At 41.9% G+C, this 22,904-nt stretch overlaps 11 protein-coding genes across 11 annotated transcripts; 6 read left to right on the plus strand and 5 right to left on the minus strand.

Moving 5' to 3' along the window:
* Nucleotides 1-710: 710 nt before the first annotated feature.
* On the plus strand, nucleotides 711-2,786 carry FOA43_001515 (uncharacterized protein; the record flags this gene model as incomplete). The annotated part of the gene is made up of 1 exon (XM_038921828.1): nucleotides 711-2,786. The coding sequence occupies one exon, from the start codon at nucleotides 711-713 to the stop codon at nucleotides 2,784-2,786; it is 2,076 nt and encodes a 691-aa protein (XP_038777756.1).
* A 68-nt stretch (nucleotides 2,787-2,854) lies between these two features.
* FOA43_001516 (uncharacterized protein) lies at nucleotides 2,855-3,514 on the minus strand (the record flags this gene model as incomplete). The annotated part of the gene is made up of 1 exon (XM_038921829.1): nucleotides 2,855-3,514. The coding sequence occupies one exon, from the start codon at nucleotides 3,512-3,514 to the stop codon at nucleotides 2,855-2,857; it is 660 nt and encodes a 219-aa protein (XP_038777757.1).
* Nucleotides 3,515-4,205: 691 nt separating this feature from the next.
* On the plus strand, nucleotides 4,206-6,899 carry FOA43_001517 (uncharacterized protein; the record flags this gene model as incomplete). Its single annotated transcript, XM_038921830.1, has 1 exon — nucleotides 4,206-6,899. One exon carries the CDS (start codon nucleotides 4,206-4,208, stop codon nucleotides 6,897-6,899), a length of 2,694 nt encoding a protein of 897 aa, XP_038777758.1.
* A 1,133-nt stretch (nucleotides 6,900-8,032) lies between these two features.
* FOA43_001518 (uncharacterized protein) lies at nucleotides 8,033-9,316 on the plus strand (the record flags this gene model as incomplete). Its single annotated transcript, XM_038921831.1, has 1 exon — nucleotides 8,033-9,316. The coding sequence occupies one exon, from the start codon at nucleotides 8,033-8,035 to the stop codon at nucleotides 9,314-9,316; it is 1,284 nt and encodes a 427-aa protein (XP_038777759.1).
* Nucleotides 9,317-9,324: 8 nt separating this feature from the next.
* On the minus strand, nucleotides 9,325-9,672 carry FOA43_001519 (uncharacterized protein; the record flags this gene model as incomplete). Its single annotated transcript, XM_038921832.1, has 1 exon — nucleotides 9,325-9,672. The coding sequence occupies one exon, from the start codon at nucleotides 9,670-9,672 to the stop codon at nucleotides 9,325-9,327; it is 348 nt and encodes a 115-aa protein (XP_038777760.1).
* Nucleotides 9,673-9,963: 291 nt separating this feature from the next.
* Nucleotides 9,964-12,099, plus strand: FOA43_001520 (uncharacterized protein; the record flags this gene model as incomplete). Its single annotated transcript, XM_038921833.1, has 1 exon — nucleotides 9,964-12,099. The coding sequence occupies one exon, from the start codon at nucleotides 9,964-9,966 to the stop codon at nucleotides 12,097-12,099; it is 2,136 nt and encodes a 711-aa protein (XP_038777761.1).
* A 46-nt stretch (nucleotides 12,100-12,145) lies between these two features.
* FOA43_001521 (uncharacterized protein) lies at nucleotides 12,146-16,102 on the minus strand (the record flags this gene model as incomplete). The annotated part of the gene is made up of 1 exon (XM_038921834.1): nucleotides 12,146-16,102. The coding sequence occupies one exon, from the start codon at nucleotides 16,100-16,102 to the stop codon at nucleotides 12,146-12,148; it is 3,957 nt and encodes a 1,318-aa protein (XP_038777762.1).
* A 310-nt stretch (nucleotides 16,103-16,412) lies between these two features.
* FOA43_001522 (uncharacterized protein) lies at nucleotides 16,413-17,792 on the minus strand (the record flags this gene model as incomplete). Its single annotated transcript, XM_038921835.1, has 1 exon — nucleotides 16,413-17,792. One exon carries the CDS (start codon nucleotides 17,790-17,792, stop codon nucleotides 16,413-16,415), a length of 1,380 nt encoding a protein of 459 aa, XP_038777763.1.
* A 220-nt stretch (nucleotides 17,793-18,012) lies between these two features.
* Nucleotides 18,013-18,465, minus strand: FOA43_001523 (uncharacterized protein; the record flags this gene model as incomplete). The annotated part of the gene is made up of 1 exon (XM_038921836.1): nucleotides 18,013-18,465. One exon carries the CDS (start codon nucleotides 18,463-18,465, stop codon nucleotides 18,013-18,015), a length of 453 nt encoding a protein of 150 aa, XP_038777764.1.
* A 201-nt stretch (nucleotides 18,466-18,666) lies between these two features.
* On the plus strand, nucleotides 18,667-20,028 carry FOA43_001524 (uncharacterized protein; the record flags this gene model as incomplete). The annotated part of the gene is made up of 1 exon (XM_038921837.1): nucleotides 18,667-20,028. The coding sequence occupies one exon, from the start codon at nucleotides 18,667-18,669 to the stop codon at nucleotides 20,026-20,028; it is 1,362 nt and encodes a 453-aa protein (XP_038777765.1).
* A 264-nt stretch (nucleotides 20,029-20,292) lies between these two features.
* On the plus strand, nucleotides 20,293-22,899 carry FOA43_001525 (uncharacterized protein; the record flags this gene model as incomplete). Its single annotated transcript, XM_038921838.1, has 1 exon — nucleotides 20,293-22,899. One exon carries the CDS (start codon nucleotides 20,293-20,295, stop codon nucleotides 22,897-22,899), a length of 2,607 nt encoding a protein of 868 aa, XP_038777766.1.
* Between the last annotated feature and the right edge of the window lie 5 nt (nucleotides 22,900-22,904).

Consider the following 22,904-nt stretch of genomic DNA (forward strand, 5'->3'; position numbering starts at 1 on the left):
GTTTTCTTATTATATACAAAGGCATTTGCCTTTTCACGCAATTAAGATATAACTCTTAAATTACTTTTTTCCTTGGTGGATATCTTTAAGTTTCCTATTCGGTAATTCGGTCCTCGGCTTACCTTCCTAAGAAAAAATACTTCAAAAAGGACTACGTATATTATGAGTAGGAAAAGGTCCTACGAATTCTAACAATTATAAGATTTCATGTATTCAAAATCAAGCCTGAATAGTTATAAATCCTGGTGATCGGTTCTATGCATATATCATCACATTTTGCCTATATTCTTGATCTTTTGTACCCAGGCTTCCTCTTATTCTTACCACCATCGGGCCGTCGCACTACGTCACATTATTATTATATGGTGCACGGATGCAAACATCAAATCTTTTCGAGATTCCCGGGGTCACTGGGAGAAGACGCGGGAAAGATGAACAGGCAGCAGCAGTACTTCCTTTATTCCGTGCGTTATTCTCGTGTCCAAACAACAAAATTGTATCGCATATTCAACATCATGTCCCATCCAGTGACAACTAAAACTTCGATGTTCTCGTTGATATCGTCCAATGGTACGCCCGGGGCTACTACCATTCGCGAGGCGAATAGTGACCATCATATTCCACCCGGGGGAAGAGCTTACCACAACTGTACGTGTACCCCAGGCTTACAGTACAGACAAAATAGACGCTCATCTATCTATTTACGGCGAATGACTATCAGTCGGTCGGAGTCTCATTCTCACCGAAGTTCATCTATTTATAGCGGTTCTGTTGCAGGAGGTTCTCCTCAAAGGCGTACTATATCCTCTTCAGGCCTTAACACGCCGCTCAGTCCAGGTTCTCCTACCAGAACTGGCAGTTCTGAAGTTGGCAGCCCTGCCATTGAAGCCAACACTTCTTTGCGTTTAGAAAGGCTTAGAAAGGAGATGAAGGCCCGCGACTTAGGAGTATACGTTGTTCCATCCGAGGATGCCCACCAGTCTGAGTATACTTCCCCTGTTGATCAGAGACGTGCCTTTATCAGTGGATTTAGTGGATCGGCAGGTGTGGCTGTCATTACCCGTGACGTCACATGCATGAACGACATTCCTGAGGGACTTGGTGCCTTGTCTACAGATGGTCGATACTTTACACAGGCAGCTAGTGAATTGGATGCTAACTGGCATCTATTGAAACAGGGTGTCGAAGGAGAACCAACATGGCAAGAATGGGCTATTAAAGAAGCCATTCAAATGTCTTTAGATTCTGGAAAAGAGGTTCATATTGGATTCGATCCTAGGATGATCACCTATGCAGACATTGAAGGTGCTGAGAAGTTATTGAAAGAAAGCATTTCATCCCACCCAAATTCCGTTGTCAAACTCGTTCCGGTGAGAGATAACCTAATTGATATACTTTGGCCGGAATTCGAAAAAAGACCTCAGCGTGAGTTCAAATCGGTGCTGTATTTGAAACCTGAATATACTGGAGAGGGCACAAACTGCAAGTTCGCTCGATTACGTGAAAAACATTTGACGGAATACGGCTCAGATACAATGGTTTTGAATGCATTGGATGAAATTGCTTGGTTTTTAAACATGAGAGGCACAGACATTGAGTTCAATCCTTTGTTCTACAGTTATTTGATGATTCAAGGAGACAGAATGACTCTTTACACAGACAACCATGAGAGATTTGATGAGTACCAAGATTATTTGGCTTCTATTCAGTGCGAATTGAAATATTATGATGATGTTTGGTCTGACATTAAAAACGTGGCTTCTGAATTGAATAAGAAACATCGTAATGTTATTCTGACAAGATCTGGCTCTTGGAGGATGGTGAACTGCATTGTAGACGAGAATTTCATCATTGTACAATCTCCAATTCAGGGGATGAAGGAGGTCAAGAACAGGGTGGAATTACAGGGCCAAAAGAAAGCTCAGATTAAAGACGGCCTTGCACTTATTCGGTATTTTTCATGGTTGGAGAAGAAGTTAACACAGGATAACGATTTCATCAACGAGTACGATGCCGGCTTGAAACTTCTAGAATTCCGGTCCAAACTAGACAACTTTAAGGGGCTTTCATTTGAAACCATTTCCTCTACGGGATCTAACGGTGCCATTATTCATTATGCACCAAAATCTGAGGAAAGCTCTTTAATCAACCCAAACAAATTGTATCTATGCGATTCTGGCTCCCAGTTCCTTGAAGGTACCACGGATACAACTAGAACGTTACATTTTGGCCAACCATCGCAAGAAGAAATAGACAATTATACCTTAGTGCTCAAGGGACAGATTGCTTTAGCTGAATTGAAGTTCCCTGAAGGATTGACTGGATTGCAAATCGATTGTATTGCCAGACAGTTCCTATGGGCTAATGGACTTGATTATGCACACGGTACAGGCCATGGCGTGGATTCATATGGACCCGTTCATTCAATGGGAGTTGGCATTGGATTCCGTGCCTACTGTAACGACAATACGGTGAAGGCAGGACATTTGATATCGGATGAACCAGGCTACTACAAACCAGGATATTATGGTATCCGACTAGAGAACATGGTTTTTTGCGAGTATGACGATGATCCAAAGACTTTCAACGGTAAAAGATTCCTCAAGTTTCGAACAGTGACCAAAGTTCCATATTGTAGGAGATTGATCAATGTGAAGATGTTGACAGAGAAGGAGAAAGAATGGATCAACAACTTTCATAGAGACATTTGGGATTTGTATCGTAACAAGCTCAGTAGGAGAAGCTGGGAATACCAATGGTTGAAGAGAGAAACAAATACTATCTAAAAGTTTAAATAAGAACATAAATTTCATAGGATAAATAATGCATGTATGAATAGAAAAGACGGCTTGATTTACACCATAAACGACTCACCGCAGCCACAGGTGCCCTTGCTGTTAGGATTCTTAAACACGAACTTAGAGGCCAACTTATTGTCAACCCAATCCATCTCTGATCCTATGATGGAAAACAATGCCTTGGAATCGACCAGAATCTTCACCCCGTCCTGAATCACTTCTTCATCAAACTTTTCAGGCTTCGTTACATATTCGAGATTATATGTCAAACCAGAACATCCTCTATTATTGACTGAGACTCTGATCAACTTCGGCACCGGTTGATCCATCAACTTCCGTAAGTGCAACAATGCATTAGGCGTGAGTGTGAGCACTGCCTTCAACGGCTTCAACTCTCTTCTTCTTCTTTTTTTTCTTCTCGTTCTGTGGCTTGCCTCTCTATTAGCTTCTTCTTCTTCTTCTTGTTTGACCTGTTCCTTAAGTATAGACTGACTAGGCATCACATGCTTAGACCATTTCTTGGTCACACCGGATTCTGCCTCTTCAACGGCAGCTTCGGGACCGGATTTGATCTCCTGCTGCTGTGTAAATAGATGCCTCACCCCTTGAGAAGAATAGAATCTCGATAAGGGCAGAGATCGCTGTGTGTGTATAAGGCCAGAAGTAAGAATCGACTTACTATTGTGCTGACAAACGCTAAGACTTAAAGTGAACATGCGAGAGTGTGGCCAAATGGTCTTCCTTAGCGTTGATTTGAACGGAGTCATTGGAACGAGTAATGTTGAAAGAAAAAAACCAACGTCAAAGCAGAAAGATAGATAGTGGTGCTCTCAGTCCATACTGTGTGGAGCCTAACTAAAATTTTTTAGTTCTCGGGATACGAACGATAATGTGGAGTCATCATTATTTCCAGTGCCGCCTGCGCGAGGTCGGAAAAGCAAATGTATGACAACACCCGTACACCCTTATAAATGAACGTCATCGTATTGGCTGACGCGTGCTCTCAGAGGAACGAGCAAGGAGAGTAAATTAAAGTACCTGCAGTTAGAAAACCTGGGGCGAAATTGAATTTAGTGTTAAGATTGTATTTGCTCCTCACTAGTTGTATGACAGCGAGGCCACCTGACAGAGTTACTGCTGAATTCCTTCCGGCTTCCAGAGGTGTGTGCCTACCCCTGCACCGCCTCTTGGTATAATAAATACCCCGTAAATATATTTTCACGTGCGGACAGATCTCGGGGAAATGTCTACCCCACATTAAAGAGGGGGGAGCAATACCAAAGACGGAGACATGTTTAGGTGCAAAGTGGAAAACTATGTAGTGGGCAGATATATACATATATAAGCATATGCTTTTAGATCCATACAACAGTTCACATATTCCTTATACATTGGTTCTCTCAAACCATGCCCTCTCTATCAACACTAAATCCTTATATGCTCACGCTTCGAAAGCGTAAATCTATCTCCACACTTCTCATCCAGTATACAAAGCTTTTACAGTTTCTAGGTTTGGAATTGTACTCCAAGCCAGTTCTTCTATTTCTTCTTACCGTTTTATCCACGGCATCTGCAATTTCCACCTATTACCTGTTTAAATTCATATCTTATGCCAAGGAGCGAATCCGGAAAAGGAAACTCAAAGAGTACTCGAGCTCCAGCTTGGATAAGTGGAGATTTTATCATCAAGACCCCAAAAGACTGAGAACCGTTTTTGTTCCCTACAAAGGGCGTCGATTGGAAGTGAATCTTGAGCCGATAAACTATGATCGATACGAACATGACCGTTTGGTGCTCAAAAAATATATGAAGGATTACGAAAAACTGCCGGACGGAACCAAACCAGCACCTGTGAAATCCCTAGTGGAGTCCAAATTCCTTACTAAAATCTATATTATTTGGAAGATGATACTCATTCCTAGAGTGTTTCACAAAAACACGTATCTTCTTCTTGCTCATATCAGTTTTCTTATCGCCAGAACTTGGCTTACGTTACTTGTGACTAAGCTAGATGGTCAAATTATGAAAGATTTGATAGGTTTTAATGTTAAGTTGTTTCTTAGGGATATGGTTTATTGGTTTCTCTTTGCAGTTCCAGCATCTTACGTCAATTCGGGAATTAAGTTTCTAACGAAACGGTTGGCTCTTAACTTTAGAACCAATTTGGTGAGATATTGCCATGACATGTATATGAATTCCAGACTTGTTTACTACAAGCTTCAATTCAATAAAAACGAATCTCCAGACTATCAACTTTCATATCAGACCATCGATCAAAATATGACTGCTGACATACAGAAATTTAGTGACTCCTTGACTTCATTATTTGCTAATATAGGAAAGCCAGCAATAGATTTAGTCTTCTTTGCCATTTATTTGAGGGACAATATTGGTACTCCTGGTATCTTGGCTATTCTTTTCAATTATTTAATCACAGGCATCATGCTTAAACACAAGTCTCCTAATTTCAATAGACTTTGGAAGCAGAGAACTCATTTGGAAGGAATCTACTACAATTATAACTTGAATTTGGTCAACAACTGTGAGGAAATCTCTTTTTATAAGGGTACTAAGTTTGAGAAATCCAAAGTGTACAGAATATTTTCAGATTTGACCAACCATATAGTCTGTGAAATCCAAGAGAGATTCAATTACCAGCTCTTTGAGGATTATGTGTTGAAATTCACCTGGCCTGCATTCGGCTACGTCTTTGCGGGAATCCCTATTTTGTTTGAATCCCCTAAAAGCGGCTACGTTCATGATGAAACTTCCAACATGAAATCCTTTGTCGTCAATAAGCGGTTAATCTTGAGTATGGCCGATGCTGGTTCAAGAATGATGTATTCCATCAAGAATATTAATCGACTTAGTGGCGTTACAGATATTGTGTTCAATCTTCTTGTTAACCTACATCAGGTTCATGATGCAAACTTTCAATATGGAGTGACCAATTCTCAAGGAAACGGATTTGCCTCAAATTTCAAGATCAATTCATTTGTCTCTCACGCTCAATTGTCAACTGGTTACGGTGGCAACGCTATATCTAATACGTCAAAGGGTATAGATGGCACAATTCAAAGATCATATCCTGGTTTACGTATGGAGAAAATTCCTGTTATTGTTCCATCTTTAGATGGAGTGGATGGCCAGCATCTACTTAACAATTTGACATTTAACATTGCCAAGAACCAAAACTTACTCATTCTTGGTAAGAATGGTATTGGAAAGACGGCAATAGTTAGAATCATCAGTGAATTATGGCCTCTTTACTCAGGATTACTTTCAAAGCCTGCAAGTAGTGATATCTACTATGCTTCTCAAAGACCCTACTTTATTAGTGGATCCCTTAGAGATCAGATTATTTATCCATTGAGCCAAATTCAGATGCTCCAAAAGGGCTTCACAGACGATGATATCATTGGCTATCTAAACGAAGTTGGTTTGGGCTACCTATTGGAGAGATTTGGATCATTGGATTACAATCCTGGAATTGATACCTTAGGAAATGAGGATGAAGACGAAGCTAAAAGAAAGAATAGACTTATTGACGAAGTTGTCGTTAATGGCGTTACAATAGAAGTTTATGATAGTAATATGGGAGGCCTGGTTGAAGGAAAAAAGACCTGGTTCTCATTATTAAGTGGAGGAGAACGACAGAAGATTGCGTTCGCCAGAATTCTTTTCCATCATAAGCCATTTGTGGTGATGGACGAACCCACAAGTGCCATTTCTTATGATTCCGAAGATATGTTGTTTGAGCTTATGCGGAAGAAGAGTTTCACTTTCATTACTATTACTAACAGGGATTCTCTTATCAAGTATCATGACTATCTACTAGATCTTGTAGATGCGGATCATGTGAAGTTTTCTAAGATAGACGAGGAGTACTTGAAATATTTTGAGAGCGTCGACAGTGAAGTTAAATACCTAGAGGTAGAATTGAAAAAGATGCAACAGCTTCGACAGAGGAAGGAACAATTACAAAGGTTACTTAATGGATACGAGGATGGGGCAGAGGACACAATCCAAGATAAACGTAGCATGAAAAGGGCCAAGAACTCGGTGAACCTTGCAGAGCAGAAAAGAAGGCTGCAGAAATAGTGGGAAATTAGATAGCCCATGGAAATCTATTTTTACACTTTGAGTTGTAAACCTCAATTGCGTTATCGTATGAGAGCTCATCCAGTCTAAGCATTGTGTTCATTGAATTTTCACCAGCGTTCTCGTAAGTGGTCATTATTTGAGATTTTCTTTTCCAAGGATCTCTTCCCTGCTTCTTTTCATACAATTTGGAACCTTTAGACCCAAAGGGATTTTCTTTGAATAGGTCAACGGCATGCTTTCGCTCAGATATTGCAAGTTCTTCATAGAATGCTTTCTTTCGAGCCTGATACTCTACATCATCAGTTATCCCGAAGTGAAAATTTGAAGGATATATCGGACCAATTCCAATATATTCAGCTCTGTCCAAAGGAAATTGTAGGATCTTCAAATGCTCTTGGAGAAATCTATACCGCTTGAATTCAAACCCTACTATTTTGATGGATTTTGGCCATTGACCAACCACCTTCCTAAATAGACATAATGAGAAAAGAACATTCTCATAGGAATCTCTTGAGTATTCTTCTAAAAGAATAGCATCCTCAAGTTGATTATTTTCTAACAAGCCACGCTCTCGGGCTACTTGAAGATAGCTGGCACTTTCTGATTTCCGAATTCCTTCTTTGGTGTATCCACCTGAGATGACAAGCCTGGCGTGCAATAAATCTTTACTGAGAAGATGAATGGACTCGTAAATGTGGTATAGAAAAGAGATCTGGTCTTGAGATTCCATTTGGAACGATGCCATCTCCCAGTCATCTTGGTTCGTACCGGATCCTTCATCGTCAGGCTCTTTGAGATATTGGCTATCTCTGGAGTACAACTCGGGCTTGTAAATTGAATGGCATGGAAGAATTATCAATATATCTGGCAAACCCATTGAATTACATGGGAAGGATATCCTACTTCTCCGTTGACTTCCTTCTTAGTGTCTTATAATAATTGATCAGTACACCAATCGACCCGTATAATCGACCCGTAGAATCGACTTCGAGAGACTCGACCAAAAACTTTTCACTGAAGTTTCAAAGAATTTTTTTTTTTTTTTTATAAAATTCTTATCGGAGATAATCCCCTTTGTTGGAAGCCTCACATTGATTATTCTTTTCTTCTCAATAGATTTAACCTCTACAATGTCAGCAACAGAGAAGCAAATCAAAAACTTACAACCCTCCAAGAAAGGCCGTAAGGCATGGAGAAAGAACATTGATCTAGATGATATTGAGAAAAAACTTGAGGAACGTAGAGTTGAGTTGATCGAACAAGGGAAACCTGTGGAAGAACTAGAATCAAATGAGTTATTCTACATTGACGATGAAGCGGATGACAAAATTAGCGAAAAGATGAAGAGAGATCACGTTAAAGTGCTAAAGTCAACAGAAATATTGAGCAATAAGTCGAAAGTGCCGGCAGTGGCTAATAATCGTGCCGATGGCAGGAAGCGGAAAGTGGAGGGGATCTCGAAGCGAGAGATTCACAAGTTAATGAGATTGGCAGGTAGAGAATTGGGAGTAAGTAGTGCACAGGCTCGTATTGAGAAGGATGGATTGATCAATATGAAAGCTTATGACCTATGGGGAAAAGACGAAGAATCTTCGTTGCAGCCATCCGAGAAGAAGCAGCGAAAGATTCCTGAGATCTTGAGGAAGTTTAATGGAAACTCTTATACACATGCTACAGTTGTTCCAGAGACGATGAAAATGCCTCCAATTAAGGTGAGAGAGGTGGAAATAATACCGCATGAGGGTAAATCGTACAACCCAGCCTTCGATAGTTGGAGAGAGTTGATCAACCGGGAGTCTTTTAAAGAGAGTTCTAAAGAGAAGCAATGGTTAGCTTTGAAGGAAGAACAAAAAAGAATCCAGTATCTGATTGATAACTTTGATGATGAAGCAGATATTGTGAGTGATAGTGAAGAGGAGAAGCCAGAAAATGAAACTGACTACAAACTTTCCGTCAATGCTGTAACAGAGACCAAAATTAAGACCAGAGCCAAGAGAAATAAAGAAAAGAGATTTAAGCAAAAGAATAAACTCTTGAAGGAAATCCGCAGCTTGAAGGATACTATTAAACAGATTGAACATTTACCAGAAATTATGAAGATGCAGGAAGAGAGGGAGAAAGAGCAGGCGAAAAGAGATTTCAAATTAGAAGCTCAGCAAAGAGAAAAGAGAAGAGTTGAACAGGGAAAGAAGAAACTTGGAAGCAAATATACAATTAGAGAGGGACCATTGGAGGTGAAATTGAGTGACGAGTTGGGAGATTCGTTGAGAAAGTTGAAGCCAGAAGGAGACCTCTTCCTTGAGCGAATGAACAAGATTGTAGCCACCGGAAAGATGGAAGCCTGGAGGAAGACCGCTAAAAAGGAAGGCCAGAAGAAGATCACGGAGAAATGGTCTTATAAAGACTTTAAATGATTCGATTTTCAGTAGCTCTTTTCTATTAATTCAAATACTTCTTTGGACAATGGAACAAACTCTTCTAAAGAGATATCACCACTGATACTCACGTAACTTGGAACACTATATTTCATACTAAGCAAACTACCTAACTTCTTGGTGAGATCCAATAATTCTTCCGTTGCATTATTTAGTAGTGTTTGGTACACTTTATCATTGGAAGCACGAATATCCACGATGGAGTAAACATAAGCACCAAGTGGTGCATTACCGCCCACTTTACTTACGTGAAGAGTAAAAGGTATCACATTAGGAGCATTTTTTTCAGGCCTTCTGTGAGGTATTGTAAGAAGAACCTGAAACGGTTCTGTCATCAAAGGATGAACAGTAGTGGCAATGGTCAGCGTTGAAGACGGCCCAGACGACGTTGACATAATTATTATTAACAACACAGATCGAGGAACAGTTACCAATAAGCCAGGCTTCGAAATATTTATGTCCTGAAAAATTTGAGAGTCCATTGCTGGCGAATCGAATCGGCCGGCTACTCAAACATGATTCATTGAATCTTGGTTATCTTGTCAAATATAAGCTTTTTCGACATTATCTCCGAGGAACAAGTTCTTCAAGACCAGATATTTTGATTAATTGAAGAACATATCTTGATGGGTATCCTTCTTGTGGATTCGTATGACTCGTTCACTTTTAGTCTCGAAAATCTGCTCGAAACGGCCACCGGAATCAAAGTGTTCACTATAAGAAACGACTCGTTCTCTTTACCGAAAGACAAAAAGCTTTTGGATGATATCCTAGATTCGGTTCAAGCTGTTGTGATTGGTCCTGGACCTGGCTCTCCTCAGAATCCCGATGACGTCGGTATTATTCCATACATATTCGAGAAGAAGGACTTGCCTATTCTTGGAATTTGCCTTGGTTTTCAATGCCTTTCTTTGAAATATGGATGCACTATGAAATACTTGAATGATCCTGTTCATGGTCAAGTGCATGCAATTCATCTGTGCACTCCGATAGATGCTCTCTTCGAATCTATACCCGATGACTTCAAAAGCGTCAGATACCATTCTATATATATTGATGGAGCATTTGACACAGATGTAGTTCCTCTAGCGTTCTCTAGTGATTGCGATTCTGCCAAGAAACCAATACTGATGGCTGCAAAACACAAAAAATTCCCTCATTATGGTGTTCAGTATCATCCTGAATCAATCTGCTCGGAATATGGTGATCAACTAATCAAGAACTTCTGGAAAATAGCTCAAACTGTCAGACCAGAAGCTTCTTCTGACCATAATTCAATTCCCAGGGCTATATCTTATCAGCCACTTATACCTAGAGTGGACAATATTAACAATAGGTTTCTCTACCAATATAAAAAGTTGAACGTCTCTTTAGACACCATAACTATCTGCGATAACCTGAGCCCGGATTTCCTTTTATTGAACAGTGCTGCCAATCCCGGAAATTGGTCTATCATTGGAATCCCAATCAAAGAAATGTCTGATGTACTAACCCATTCTACAGAAAACCCCAGCATCCTGAGGACTTCCACATGGGGAAACAAGGATTTCGAGGAAACCTGTTTGACACACAATGAATCAATATGGACCTATTTGTCGAGCTACATGGCAGAGAGATTTTTTAAACCTTGCATTGATGATAGTTCCTTAAGGAAATGTCCATTTGTAGGAGGCCTTGTTGGGTTCTTATCTTACGAAGAAGGAAAATACGTGAACATAAACCGTCTAAAGAAGATCACAGAGAGTGATATTCCAGACACTAAAATGTGCTTCATAGAGAGATTTATTGCCATTGAACGCGAGACACAGCATTGCTATGTGGTTAGTATTAGACCTGATGATAGAAAATGGATAGAGGCCACTTCCCATGTGCTGGAATCGGTTACCAGTACTTTAATACAACCAAAGATGATTGAGAAAATCAGAATTGAGTTGCCAATCAAACAGACATACTTTCGTAAGTTTGCGGCCTGCCAGAAGTATCTTAGATCCGGTGATTCGTATGAACTCTGCCTAACTACTACCACTAAAGTGCACATTGCCAGAAAAGATCTTTCGTATTGGAAACTATACAAGAATATGATATTGAAGAATGCCTCACCTTATTCTGTTTTTATGGACTTTGGCGATGCACAGGTTCTTTCCACATCCCCAGAGAGATTCATTTATTGGGATCATAAAAGATGCCAAATGAGGCCTATTAAAGGTACAGTGAAAAAGACCGAGAAGACAGGATACGCAAGTGCATGTCAGGAGTTACTTATTCCGAAGGAGATGGGTGAAAACCTCATGATAGTGGATTTAATACGGCACGATTTGTACACACTTTTGAAAGATGTGAAGGTTTCCAAACTTATGGGAGTTGAGGAGTATCAGACTGTCTATCAGCTAGTTTCGGTGATTGAAGGAGACCTTGAAAGTTCTCCGTACCGAGGAATTGATCTTCTTCATCTAGCTCTTCCTCCGGGTTCCATGACAGGAGCTCCTAAAAAGCGGTCAGTTGAATTGCTTCAAGAGATTGAGGACGATAACAGAAGAGGAATATACTCAGGAGTTGTTGGCTATTGGTCTGTTAACGATACTGCTGATTGGAGTGTCATTATTAGAACATTGTACAGTTATAAGGATGACCTAGAAGATACAAAGGACACAAAATGTATGCGTTGTGGAGCTGGTGGAGCAATTACAGTTCTGAGCACTGCTGAAGGGGAATGGAAAGAGATGAACATCAAAATGGACAGCACACTACAAGTATTTGACTAACTAAATGTAGTTTAAGTATATAAACATCTGTATATATGTGTTTAGACTAGTTTTGATACTGCTGTTCCTTTCTTGAAGAGAGGGAACCAGTTCCAATGGAATAGTTGACAGCCTTACGACGGGATATTCGACTTTTATCAGATGGCTTACCCCAACCCCCACCACCGGGTGTTAAAATAACAATTCGATCACCGGCAGCCACATCAACACTGGCCTTGCCGCCTATGTTAATCAGCTGCTCTTTATTCTTATTTTTTCGAATCCACAGATTTAAACCTCTAGCACCATCTTTGCCGCCTGCAACTCCATGGGGAGCGATAACACGTCTCTCTGATAGAATTGAAGCGCTGACGGGTGTTCTGAACTCGATCTCCCTTCTGACACCGTTGCCTCCTTTAAACAAACCGTTACCACCAGAATTCTCTCTAAGGGAGAAGTCTCTTAAAATAATCGGGTAACGTTTTTCAAACACTTCAGCATCTGTGATACGCGTATTGGTCATATTTGTGTGGACACCCGAAACACCATTCCATTTGGAAGAGGCACCATGACCACCGGCAATGGTCTCATAATAACCGAAACCATCACTACCAAATGTAAAGTTGTTGCAACAACCTTGAGAATCGGCCATAACGTGGAATGCTTTCAAAATTGTATCAGTAACACGCTGCGAAGTACAAACATTGCCACCAACAACGGCACAACCACTATCCGGATCTAATAACGATGACTTAGGAATAATGACATCGATTGGACGAATACAACCCTGATTAAGGGGGATATCCTCATCAACAAGACAACGCAAACAGTAGATAACGGCCGAGAAGGTAATAGCATGAGGGGCATTCAAATTATTGTAAGCTTGAGGAGCAGAACCAGTGAAGTCAAACACCACCTTTCCTTCGGTACCATCAGGATTTTTTCTTCTCCTAACCTGTAGTTTAATAGGCGAACCATCATCCATGTAATCAACGCAATGCAAAGTCTCAATACCATGCTCAGCAATAACCTTGTCAAGCATTCTGGACACAGTCTCAGCGGCATTATCTTGAATGGCATGCATATAAGCCATGATAGTTGGGAGATCAAATTCCTCAACGAGCTGGTCAATAAGTGTGATCCCCTTCTGATTGGCAGCCAACTGAGCTTTCAAATCAGACAAATTATCGGAAATCCTTCTAGAACCAGAACATCCCGGATATTGTGCCGGATCATGTAAGAGTTTTCTCACCACCATCTCCTCTTGAAAGACACCCTGCTTGACGAGAAGCTCGGAATAGAAAGTTGCACCCTCCTGCCACAACTCTTTAGAGTTTGGAGGCATTGAACCGGGCAACATCCCACCAATATCGGCATGATGAGCTCTCGCAGCCACATAAAAAATAATCTCACCTTTATCAAAAGCAGGAGTGACTACCGTGATATCTGGCAAATGTGTTCCACCTGCAGAGGGATGATTGGTAATAAGAACATCACCAGGCTTCAACTTACCCTTCCAGATTTCGGCCTGTGCAACAATGCATGTAGCCATTGAGCCCAAATGAACAGGAACATGAGGAGCATTCGCCACCAAATTACCCTCAGCGTCGAAAAGAGCACAAGAAAAGTCCAACCTTTCCTTGACATTGACCGAGACAGATGTCTTCTGTAGAGAATTACCCATCTGTTCGGCAATATCCATAAATCTATGACTAAAGATAGACAACAAGACAGGCTCAATCTTCACACCATCTTCTATCTTGTGATAGCCATTTGCTGCATTCTTTGACTTCTTGGTCAAATCAAGGCTAACAAATAAATGCGTCTTTAACACTAGTGCCTTACCTTCAGGAGGAATAAGATTAGTTTGAGTACCATCAGCAATAATGGCAGGACCATACACTTCGGTGCCGATGGGTAGGTTTTCAAGACGATAAACTCTGGTGACTTCCTTCTGATGGGTCCAGTATACCTCCTTAGTAAGACTAACCTGACTCTCATTAGCAGGCTTTATAAGATCCTTCTGGCGAAGTTCCAGGATCTGAGTATCGACAGATGAATCATTTCTCAGCGTAGCCTTACCAATACCACGAACACGGACATCATCAACAATGAGTGGTTTATCAAACAAGAAACCAAACTCCCTCTTATGCATCTCGCAGAAGCTCTGCTTGAATGTCCATTCATTAGAACCAGGGGTTCTTGGAACCATAATACATGATTCAGTACCTTGATATCGCAAGTTAAGGTATTCTTCGTAGACAACATCACCATTATTCTTGAATCCTTGTAACTTTAAAGCTTCACACGCTCTTTGTTTGAGTTCATCCAGAGCATCCTCAATCTGGGATCTAGACTCTTCGCCTAAAATATAAGAAGCAGGTTCCTGAACCTCCTCAACGACATCGGCAAGTTCCATACCGTAGGCAGAGAGAACAGAGGAGTATCTGTGAATCAAAATGGTTCCAATACCCAAAAGATGGGCTACAGCGTAAGCACACTGTCCACCGGCACCTCCAAAGGAAACCATTCTATGCTTAGCAAGAACGTGACCTTTGGCTTCAGTAAGTTGCCTAACCGGTCTGGCCATGTTTTCACAGGCAACCGAAAGGAAACCATAGGCGACTTCTTCGGGAGTCATTGGAGTGATATCGGGATTTGAACTGTTCACCAATTCAGTCATCTCTTCAAACTTAGCGCGAGCAACATCGTAGTCCAAACCTTGATCTTCATGAGGACCAAATATCTTCGGGAAAAACTCAGGGACTAAGCGACCCAAAAACAAATTAGCGTCTGTCACGGTAAGTGGACCACCTTTACGATAACAGGCGGGACCTGGATGGGACGAGGCCGATTCAGGACCAACCTGTAGTAAGCCATTCTTGTAGGATAATATGGAACCACCACCAGCGGCGACAGTGTTAATATCAAGCTGGGGAGACTGGATAGTGATACCAGCAGTAGTGGTTTCGAAGACATGATCAAATTTGCCATCACCGTATCTGGAGACATCAGTGGAAGTACCACCCATATCAAAACCAATTAAAGGAATATTATTTTCTGCATTATAACAGGTTCTAGCATAGCCAACAACACCACCGGCAGGACCAGAAAGAATGGCTCTCAAGCCGGAAAACGAGGAAGCATCGACTAAACCACCATCGGATTGCATGAATTGACAACTAAGACCGGAGCTCTTACCCTCAGAGATGCGTTGGATACCCTGTTCAAGACCAGACTCAAAACCACGAAGATAGTTCTTGATTTCGGGAGTCAAGTAGGCATCGGCAACACACGAATTGGCTCTGGAAACGTACTTGATCATTGGAGTAAGTTGACTGGATAAAGAAATGTGAGTGAAGCCGATCTGCTCAGCGATCTTACCAACCAATTTCTCATGATCTGCAAATGTATATGAGTGCATGAGGCAAATGGCAATGGATCTAATACCGGAATCATATACAAGCTGTAAAGTGGAACGAACTGCCTCTGGATCAGGTCTCTTAAGAATTCGAATAGTCTCTTTAGAAAGGCCTTGAACCAGGTCTTCACTTTCGCCAGGCTGCGTCACTTTATGATCAGGGTCCTCGACAAAGTCCTCAAGTGTAACTCTCTCATCAACTTCGACAACGATGTCGTATAATAAACCCGGCTTGCTAATAGATAAGTCAAAAATATCAGGACGTGCCTGTGTACCAATGGTTAATATATCCTTGAAACCTTTGGTTGTAACTAAGGCACATCGTTCACCTTTACGTTCAAGCAAAGCATTAGTGGCGACAGTAGTACCCATACGTAAGGACTCAATACCAGAAGTATCAAGAGGTTGACCACGAGGGATCTGTTTGGCCTGGAAAGTCTGCAAAAGTCTGCGAATTCCTTCCAAATTGGCATCTGGATAATTCTGCGGGTCCACTGATAAGAGCTTGATAATCACATCGTCTTCAGCCCTTCCAGTGCCGGGATTACCGATACAGTCAGTGAAAGTTCCACCCCTATCTATGGCAATTTTTATTCCACCCATAGTAACTGATGATCCATCACAAGATTTAACTCGATGAATGTACAACAATCCACAGTGTATGTGCAATTAGGTCTGGTTTTAACTACCGTTCGCATGCAAAAAAAGAACAATGATTTCCAGTCTCGTCCCGGAAAAGAACTCCCGTCGCCTAATATTTTCACGGTTGGTTACTCTCGTACGGGGGTGATACCAGGAGCGCGTTGATTGGTTACAGATTAAGAACTCTAAGGAGTTTGAAAGCCGAGTATTTTTAATTTCCGATATCAGCCATATTTATATATCTTGGTGCATCATCATCACCGAGACCCTTCTACTGCTTATGAACCTGTCCAACCACAGGCTTCTCTCGTTCACTTCTATAAGGCTTACTGCCCGGCTTCGAGTGTGTTCTCTCGTTTTCCTCCTTTCTCTTCAAACTATCAATACCGATCCTCTTAATCTCTTGAGATTTCTTGACAACACCTGGTAGATGTCTATGTCTTTTGATTCTCCGGATTTCGGGCATACTGGCATATCTTTCCTTAAGTTTTTCATCGTATTCCAACTTATTTCTCTCTCTAGTGGACTTCGGTGCGGATCTTTCGTTGGCTTTAGTTCTCCACACTCTCACATTACCATCATCGGATCCTGTAAATATGTACTTGGAATCCATTGAAAACTTAGTGATGAAAACACGTTGCATTCTCTTAGTGTGGTAGACGTCTCTGGAATGCCCCTTTCTGTTGCCAAATATTCTTATTGTCTTATCGTACGATCCCGTTACCACTTCTTGTCCCGTAGGAGCGAAATCAACATCCATAACCGCAGCCACATGATCCTGATACACATTCGATGCGTGATCCATTTTCCTCATATCCCATAGATAGGCATTGTTGTCTTCATTTGCTGTAGCAAACATATATGCCTCCATAGGATTCCAGGAGATGGCGTTGTTCCTCATTCTTGTTTTGATTTTCTGTGTAGGTGAGTTCGTCCTTGTATCGTACAATATAAGTGAGTTATCAGAACCTGCACTGGCAATGACACTGGTCTCTGTCATATTGAATTTCACCGCTGTTACGTTATCCGCACCCCAAGATAGATTAGAGATTGGACGACTTCTGCTGCTATCCCATAAATTAATCTCTGCTCCTCCAGTGACGAATAGGTGCTCGTCTCGGTGATGATCCAAGGATTGTAGCGCAAACTCTGACAAAAATGTCTTCACCAAACCTTTCTCGCTGGTCTCAGTTTCGGAATCAACATCATAATCCTGTCCATAACTAGTCTCGTCATTAACATCCCACAACTTGATAGTTTTATCAGAACCACACGATAACATCTTGTTATCTGGAGTCACCACCAATCCAGTTACCATACCATAATGTGCCTTAAAACTGTATAGTTCATCTCTAGAAGTGATATCCCAGTACTTGATGATACCATCACCAGAACCCGTAGCAATCTTACTGACGCTTTTAAAGTTCTTTGCCAAAGAATAGACACCATCTCTATGACCTTTACCCATCTGTCCAATGAATGGCTGGGCAAATAATCGTTCAAGTTTGGTAGCATTCAATGCCCTTGTGTACTCCCTACCCCTTTCAAAGGGATGCAAAGCAGGGTTCAAGTTTCTTGGAATCGCATTTTGTTGCGTATTGCGCACCGGTATATACGTATCGGAAGATCTTGAGATAGTTTTGATCTTCATCGTTTTAATGAAAGGAAAGAAAGAAGGATTACCGATTATGGTAGATCCATATCTTTTTGATATTTTTTTTTTATTTTTTTTTTTTCCTTTGTAATAATAAAATTTGCAAATGCGCACATTGGGCCTGTGAAGAGAATAATTATCTAAGGGAAGAAAGAAGCGTTATCGATTGGTGGTTACGATTGTAAATAATGACAGCAACTGATGACAGAAACTAAGTTTATTTCTGAACCTTGAAGTCACCTGTTTGAGGTAGTTCTGCATTTTTAGTAGCTTCATCGTAGGAAGGAGGTAAATATGCCGGGGTGTTGGAAGAGCCGGTGGAAGATGGACCACCTTTATCTGAGTAGGCAGGTTTGGAAGATTTAAATGGAGCAGGGTCAGAAGAGTCGTGAGGAGTAGAGGGGGGCGTCTGAGAAGCTTCAACATCATTGGCCACAGGATGATAATCGACATCGGGATGTCTAGAATCCCATATCAAGTATAAAGAATAAATCAATCCAGGGATCTGAGCCAGAGCTGTAAGAATGAAACTGACCAAGAATTCTTTAGACCATCCTTTCTGAAGATACACAGAAAGTGGAGGAAAAAAAAAGGCAGCAAGAACTAGCACCATATCGGAACTAGTAAAGTACCTACCAAAGAAATGGTAGTAATGAACATTTTCTGTCATGAGTAAGGATCTATCGATATAGCAAGACGATAAAACAAGCAGCTGGCGTAAATAAAATTCGCCCCAGCTGTCAAGATGATGAGATCCATCCTCCAACAATTTTGCTCAGCCGCGATCATCAAGCAGAAAATCAGTTCTGGGCTGAATATCTATTTGGAGATTGAGGATGACAGTTTTTTCTTCTCAAGATTATTTAAGCTGATGACAGAGCCTGTTAACAATTTGCAGAACGAGTTGAAAGGTGAGCAGAGAAAGCAGAAGAAAAATGCCCAGTATAACCAAGAAGAGAGGCATATAGGACACGAGCAGTCTCCACATGTTCTGCCTGGTCAACATGGTCAGCATAACCAGCACAGCCAACATGAGCAACATGATCAGCATGACCAACGTAACCATCAGTATGAGCGCAGGCCATCTGATTCCAAATTAGGGAGGTTTTCTTGGGTGCGAAAGTTGATGAACAATGGTAAAAGTGGAGTTGTTGAGGAGAAAAAACAACGGTATACGAGCCGGAGACAATCGCACGAAGGAGTGGATTTAGAGGCGAAAGCAGGAGGCGCTAAACCAGTAGCTAAGGCAGCGGTGAAAACTGAAGCTAAGGCAAGGGCTAACGTTGAGGCTAATTTGAGGGCTCGAACAAAATCAAGAGCTCAGGCAAAAGAATTGGCAAGAGTGAAGGCTATTGACGATTTACAGGCACAAAAGAGCATTGGAGGCCGAAGCACTGGAGGTCGCAGTTTTGGGGGTAAAAGTCTTGGAGGTCGTAGTAATACTGGTGAAAGTACGCAGGAGGATATATTTTCCATGTCCGCATCTGTGCGATCGATCAAGTCAGGCAGAACTGCGTCTGCCTACCGAACTGGCGATATAGGCAGCTTCATTAGCAACGGCGAAGCCTCCTTACTGTCAGATGGAGTGAGCACGAGGCCCCTGTACTCTCTACACGGCTCTGATTTTGAGGAGGAAAGCCAGAAGAACATCCAGGATACCAGCGATACCCGCGATAGGGACATCCAGGATATACATGGCACACGTAGTACCCAGGAAACTCAAGGTAGTGCTATTGGAAGTGCCTTTAGCAGCACAATTGGTAGTACTGTTGACAGTACTGTTGATAGTACTGTAGGAAGCACGCTTGGTAGCACTGCAGAAAGTACTGCAGAAAGTACTGCAGAAAGTACTGCAGAAAGTACTGCAGACAGTCAAGGAAGTCAAGGTAGTACAGATAGTGCAGGCAGTCCAAGTAGCCTTGGAGGCCTTGCTACAGGAGATACATACAGCACGAACGCTGGCGGCCACAGTAGTTTTGGAAACGGCGTGGTTCCAGTGTCCATTTTTGCTTCCAGGTGTCTAACGCAGGGAACAGGTGCAACAGGAAGTACAATAGCTACAAATACAGGAGATACCGCATCAGTGGTGACCCTTGCCAGTTCTACAAGGAACAAACGCAGAAGAAGGAGTATCGACACCAACGCATCAATGACAGCCATTCCTCCCGCCAGTATTATGGAGAGATTAGCCGGTACCAGCACTCCCGCCTCCAGCTCTATCAAGGGTGAATGAGTGAGTGATCTTTAAACATGTGCATTCTACGCGACTCTTACTAATTTATTGTACTTCTTTCCGTACATTTTTCTCAGGCTTATTTTTCTGACTCCTTTAATTTCTGAGATCATAAAAAAAAAAACAATTAGTAGAGGTAAACAAAACAAAGCAAAACAAATAAAATAGGGGCAAGAGTTGTGAGAGTCTAAAAGCATTTTAGCCAAAGGGTTACCATACCGTCTTTTCCCAGTGATATTCCCTTCATAGTTTGGCCCATTGATCATGGGCACTGCAAATACCTGCGATGGTGACGCTTATGCCCACAACCTCGCTGCCTTTATTCGTGCACATGAGCGTCAATTAGCAAATGCTCTACTGGCTTACAAAAAATCTTCCCGTACAACATCCAATAAACGCAAACAGAATTTGACTCGTGGTAATAATAGTAGCGCCAGTGTCACTGCTACGGCGCCTACGGCACTTCAAATTACTAAACCCGTTCGTCTTTCAATGTCTCTTCATCACCTCTATTTCCTTTTGGGGAAATTCCAAGACTTGGGCATCGACGTCGGACCCATGACTATTCGTCTAGACAACATCGATGCAGAGACCTCCGGCAACTATGTCTCATTTTTGAGCGAGTTTCAACGGAAGAAGCTGATTTCATCAGATACACAGTCTATTCATTCGATGTCCAGTGTGAAGTCTGTCATGTCCAGTGTATCTGCTCTATGGAATAGCCTCGGTAATTCTTCTGGCAAATATAATAATATCTCTTCGGATCTTGAGTATCTTTATTCTGCATTTACTAAGCTACCATGTCTTCGACTCGCCAATGATCCCAAGGCTAAGATGATCGAGGGTCATGAAGAGTACCCATTCGAAACAGCTACTCCCATCAATATCTTCCGGAACTTAGTCGTGCTCGAAATCTGCGAGATAGACCCGAAAGAGGTTTATGGATGGGACTTTCTAAGCGAAAACATTCGTTATCTTGTAGTTAAAAAGGCAGGCATTACCAATCCTCAGGACATTCTTATTGATTTGGTTAACGAGGATGCTGAAAAACGCTCAGGAAGTGTCCGTTCCGCAGATTCGGCCATTGTCGACGATATGCCACCTCCGGAATCCATTTCAATAATTAGGCAGTCTTACCCCTCGCCGATTATACAACCTTCTGGGTGTGCAGCTGCCACTGCTATCAAGATTTCCATGTCTCCACCACCTCCATCCTCATCTTCATCCTCTGTTTCATTACGCTATCAGCCGTTGACTCCTCTGCAATCTTCCACACAACCAGTCGCTACCTCTTCTACACTTTCTTCCTCTACTCCATCTTCCTATTATTCAGGTGTCAACAGAATCCATAGTTCTATAGAGGATCCTAACCGAAGACAGTATTATTATTACCAGAAGCTTTCTCGCAACCGCAGGCCTCATCGATCGAACTCCGTGATTAGTGAAGGTCGCCGTTCTCTTATTTCGGACTTCAGTGATGACAGAACTACCACCGCTGCTCTTTCTCCCGAAAGATTTTCCGAAAAGGGCACGACGACAAAGCTACATTCTGTGAACAACTGGAAACTGCTTAAACACCTTTCATTTACAGAAAACTGCATATCAAAGATCACTTCGGCATCCTTCAGTCACATTTCCAATCTCTCGTCCTTAGATCTATCTTATAATCGGTTGACATCCGTTCCTTCGGAGGCGCTTTCCAAGTTGCCCAACCTAAAGTCGCTCAATTTGTCATTCAATCGGCTTATATCCGCACACGATTTTCCTTCCAACATGAATAAGCTTGTTATATTGAACCTCCGTGGTAATCGCTTGGTCGATTTGGAGTCTATCGACCGACTGAAGTCTTTGGAGAAGCTCGATATCCGCCAGAACAGACTCAAAAAGATAGCCGGCCTCAAGCCGTTACTTATGACTGGCTCTAACAAAGTTATCCTTAAAGCAGTCTACTTGGCGGGTAATCCGCTTTCTTCGAATAGAGGATATCGGATGGAACTTTTCAACTTGTTCAATGGCATCAATTATTCAAACAATGTTAAGATCGACGGATCCAGGCCAGGAATTTTTGAAAGTCGACTGCTTCTAGACCCCAAGAGCAGCAAAATAAAGCTCCATAAGTTTTTGGATGCTAGTATCATCAGTAAAATGACGGCTAGTGTATCTAGCATGAACCTTCGCAAGGTTATTATGATGACAACGACAACGACAACAGGTAGGCGCGGGATGACTTCTCGAACGCAACCTGAGGCTGATAAAATGAACGACAAATTGGAGGAAAAGCCTGTCTCCAAGTTTGAGTCTTTGAAGGCGCCTTCAAAGATAAGGACGACGACGATGACGGCGACGCCCACTAAAGGAGACACAAAAAAGAGACCAGAAAGTTCGGTGAACGTTCCTTTGAACACCAGCACCACCATAGACACCTCATCACCTCTTACTGAACCCCATTCGGTGCTCGCACCAAATCGAAATGTTATAAACACTAAAATTCCTTTGGCACAGTTGCAAAAGCCCTTTGGCTCCAACATCCGTCCTCCTACCAATAGAACTTCCACATTGACTAGCCTATTAGATCACATGTCAGATAAAGAGACATTAAAGTCGGAGGAGTCGACAACGAGAGGAGATGCATCTACTATCTCTTCACGACGAGCATCTCAAGATTCTAATCCTATCAATAGGATTTCAATTGCATCTCCAGCCTTGCCTGTGATTACCCAAACAACCACAATGACAACTAGCGTGACGTCCAATCCAATTGCCACACCTACGAAGCCTAAACATGAAAACCCACCACAGACTGACGACAGCTTGAAGATTGAACCTGCCATTTTATATTTAATCGACAACAGTCCGCCTGCGTTCTCTTAGGACGC

This window comes from Brettanomyces nanus, chromosome 1 (assembly GCF_011074865.1).
Source record: "Brettanomyces nanus chromosome 1, complete sequence".
NCBI classification, from domain to species: domain Eukaryota; kingdom Fungi; phylum Ascomycota; class Pichiomycetes; order Pichiales; family Pichiaceae; genus Brettanomyces; species Brettanomyces nanus.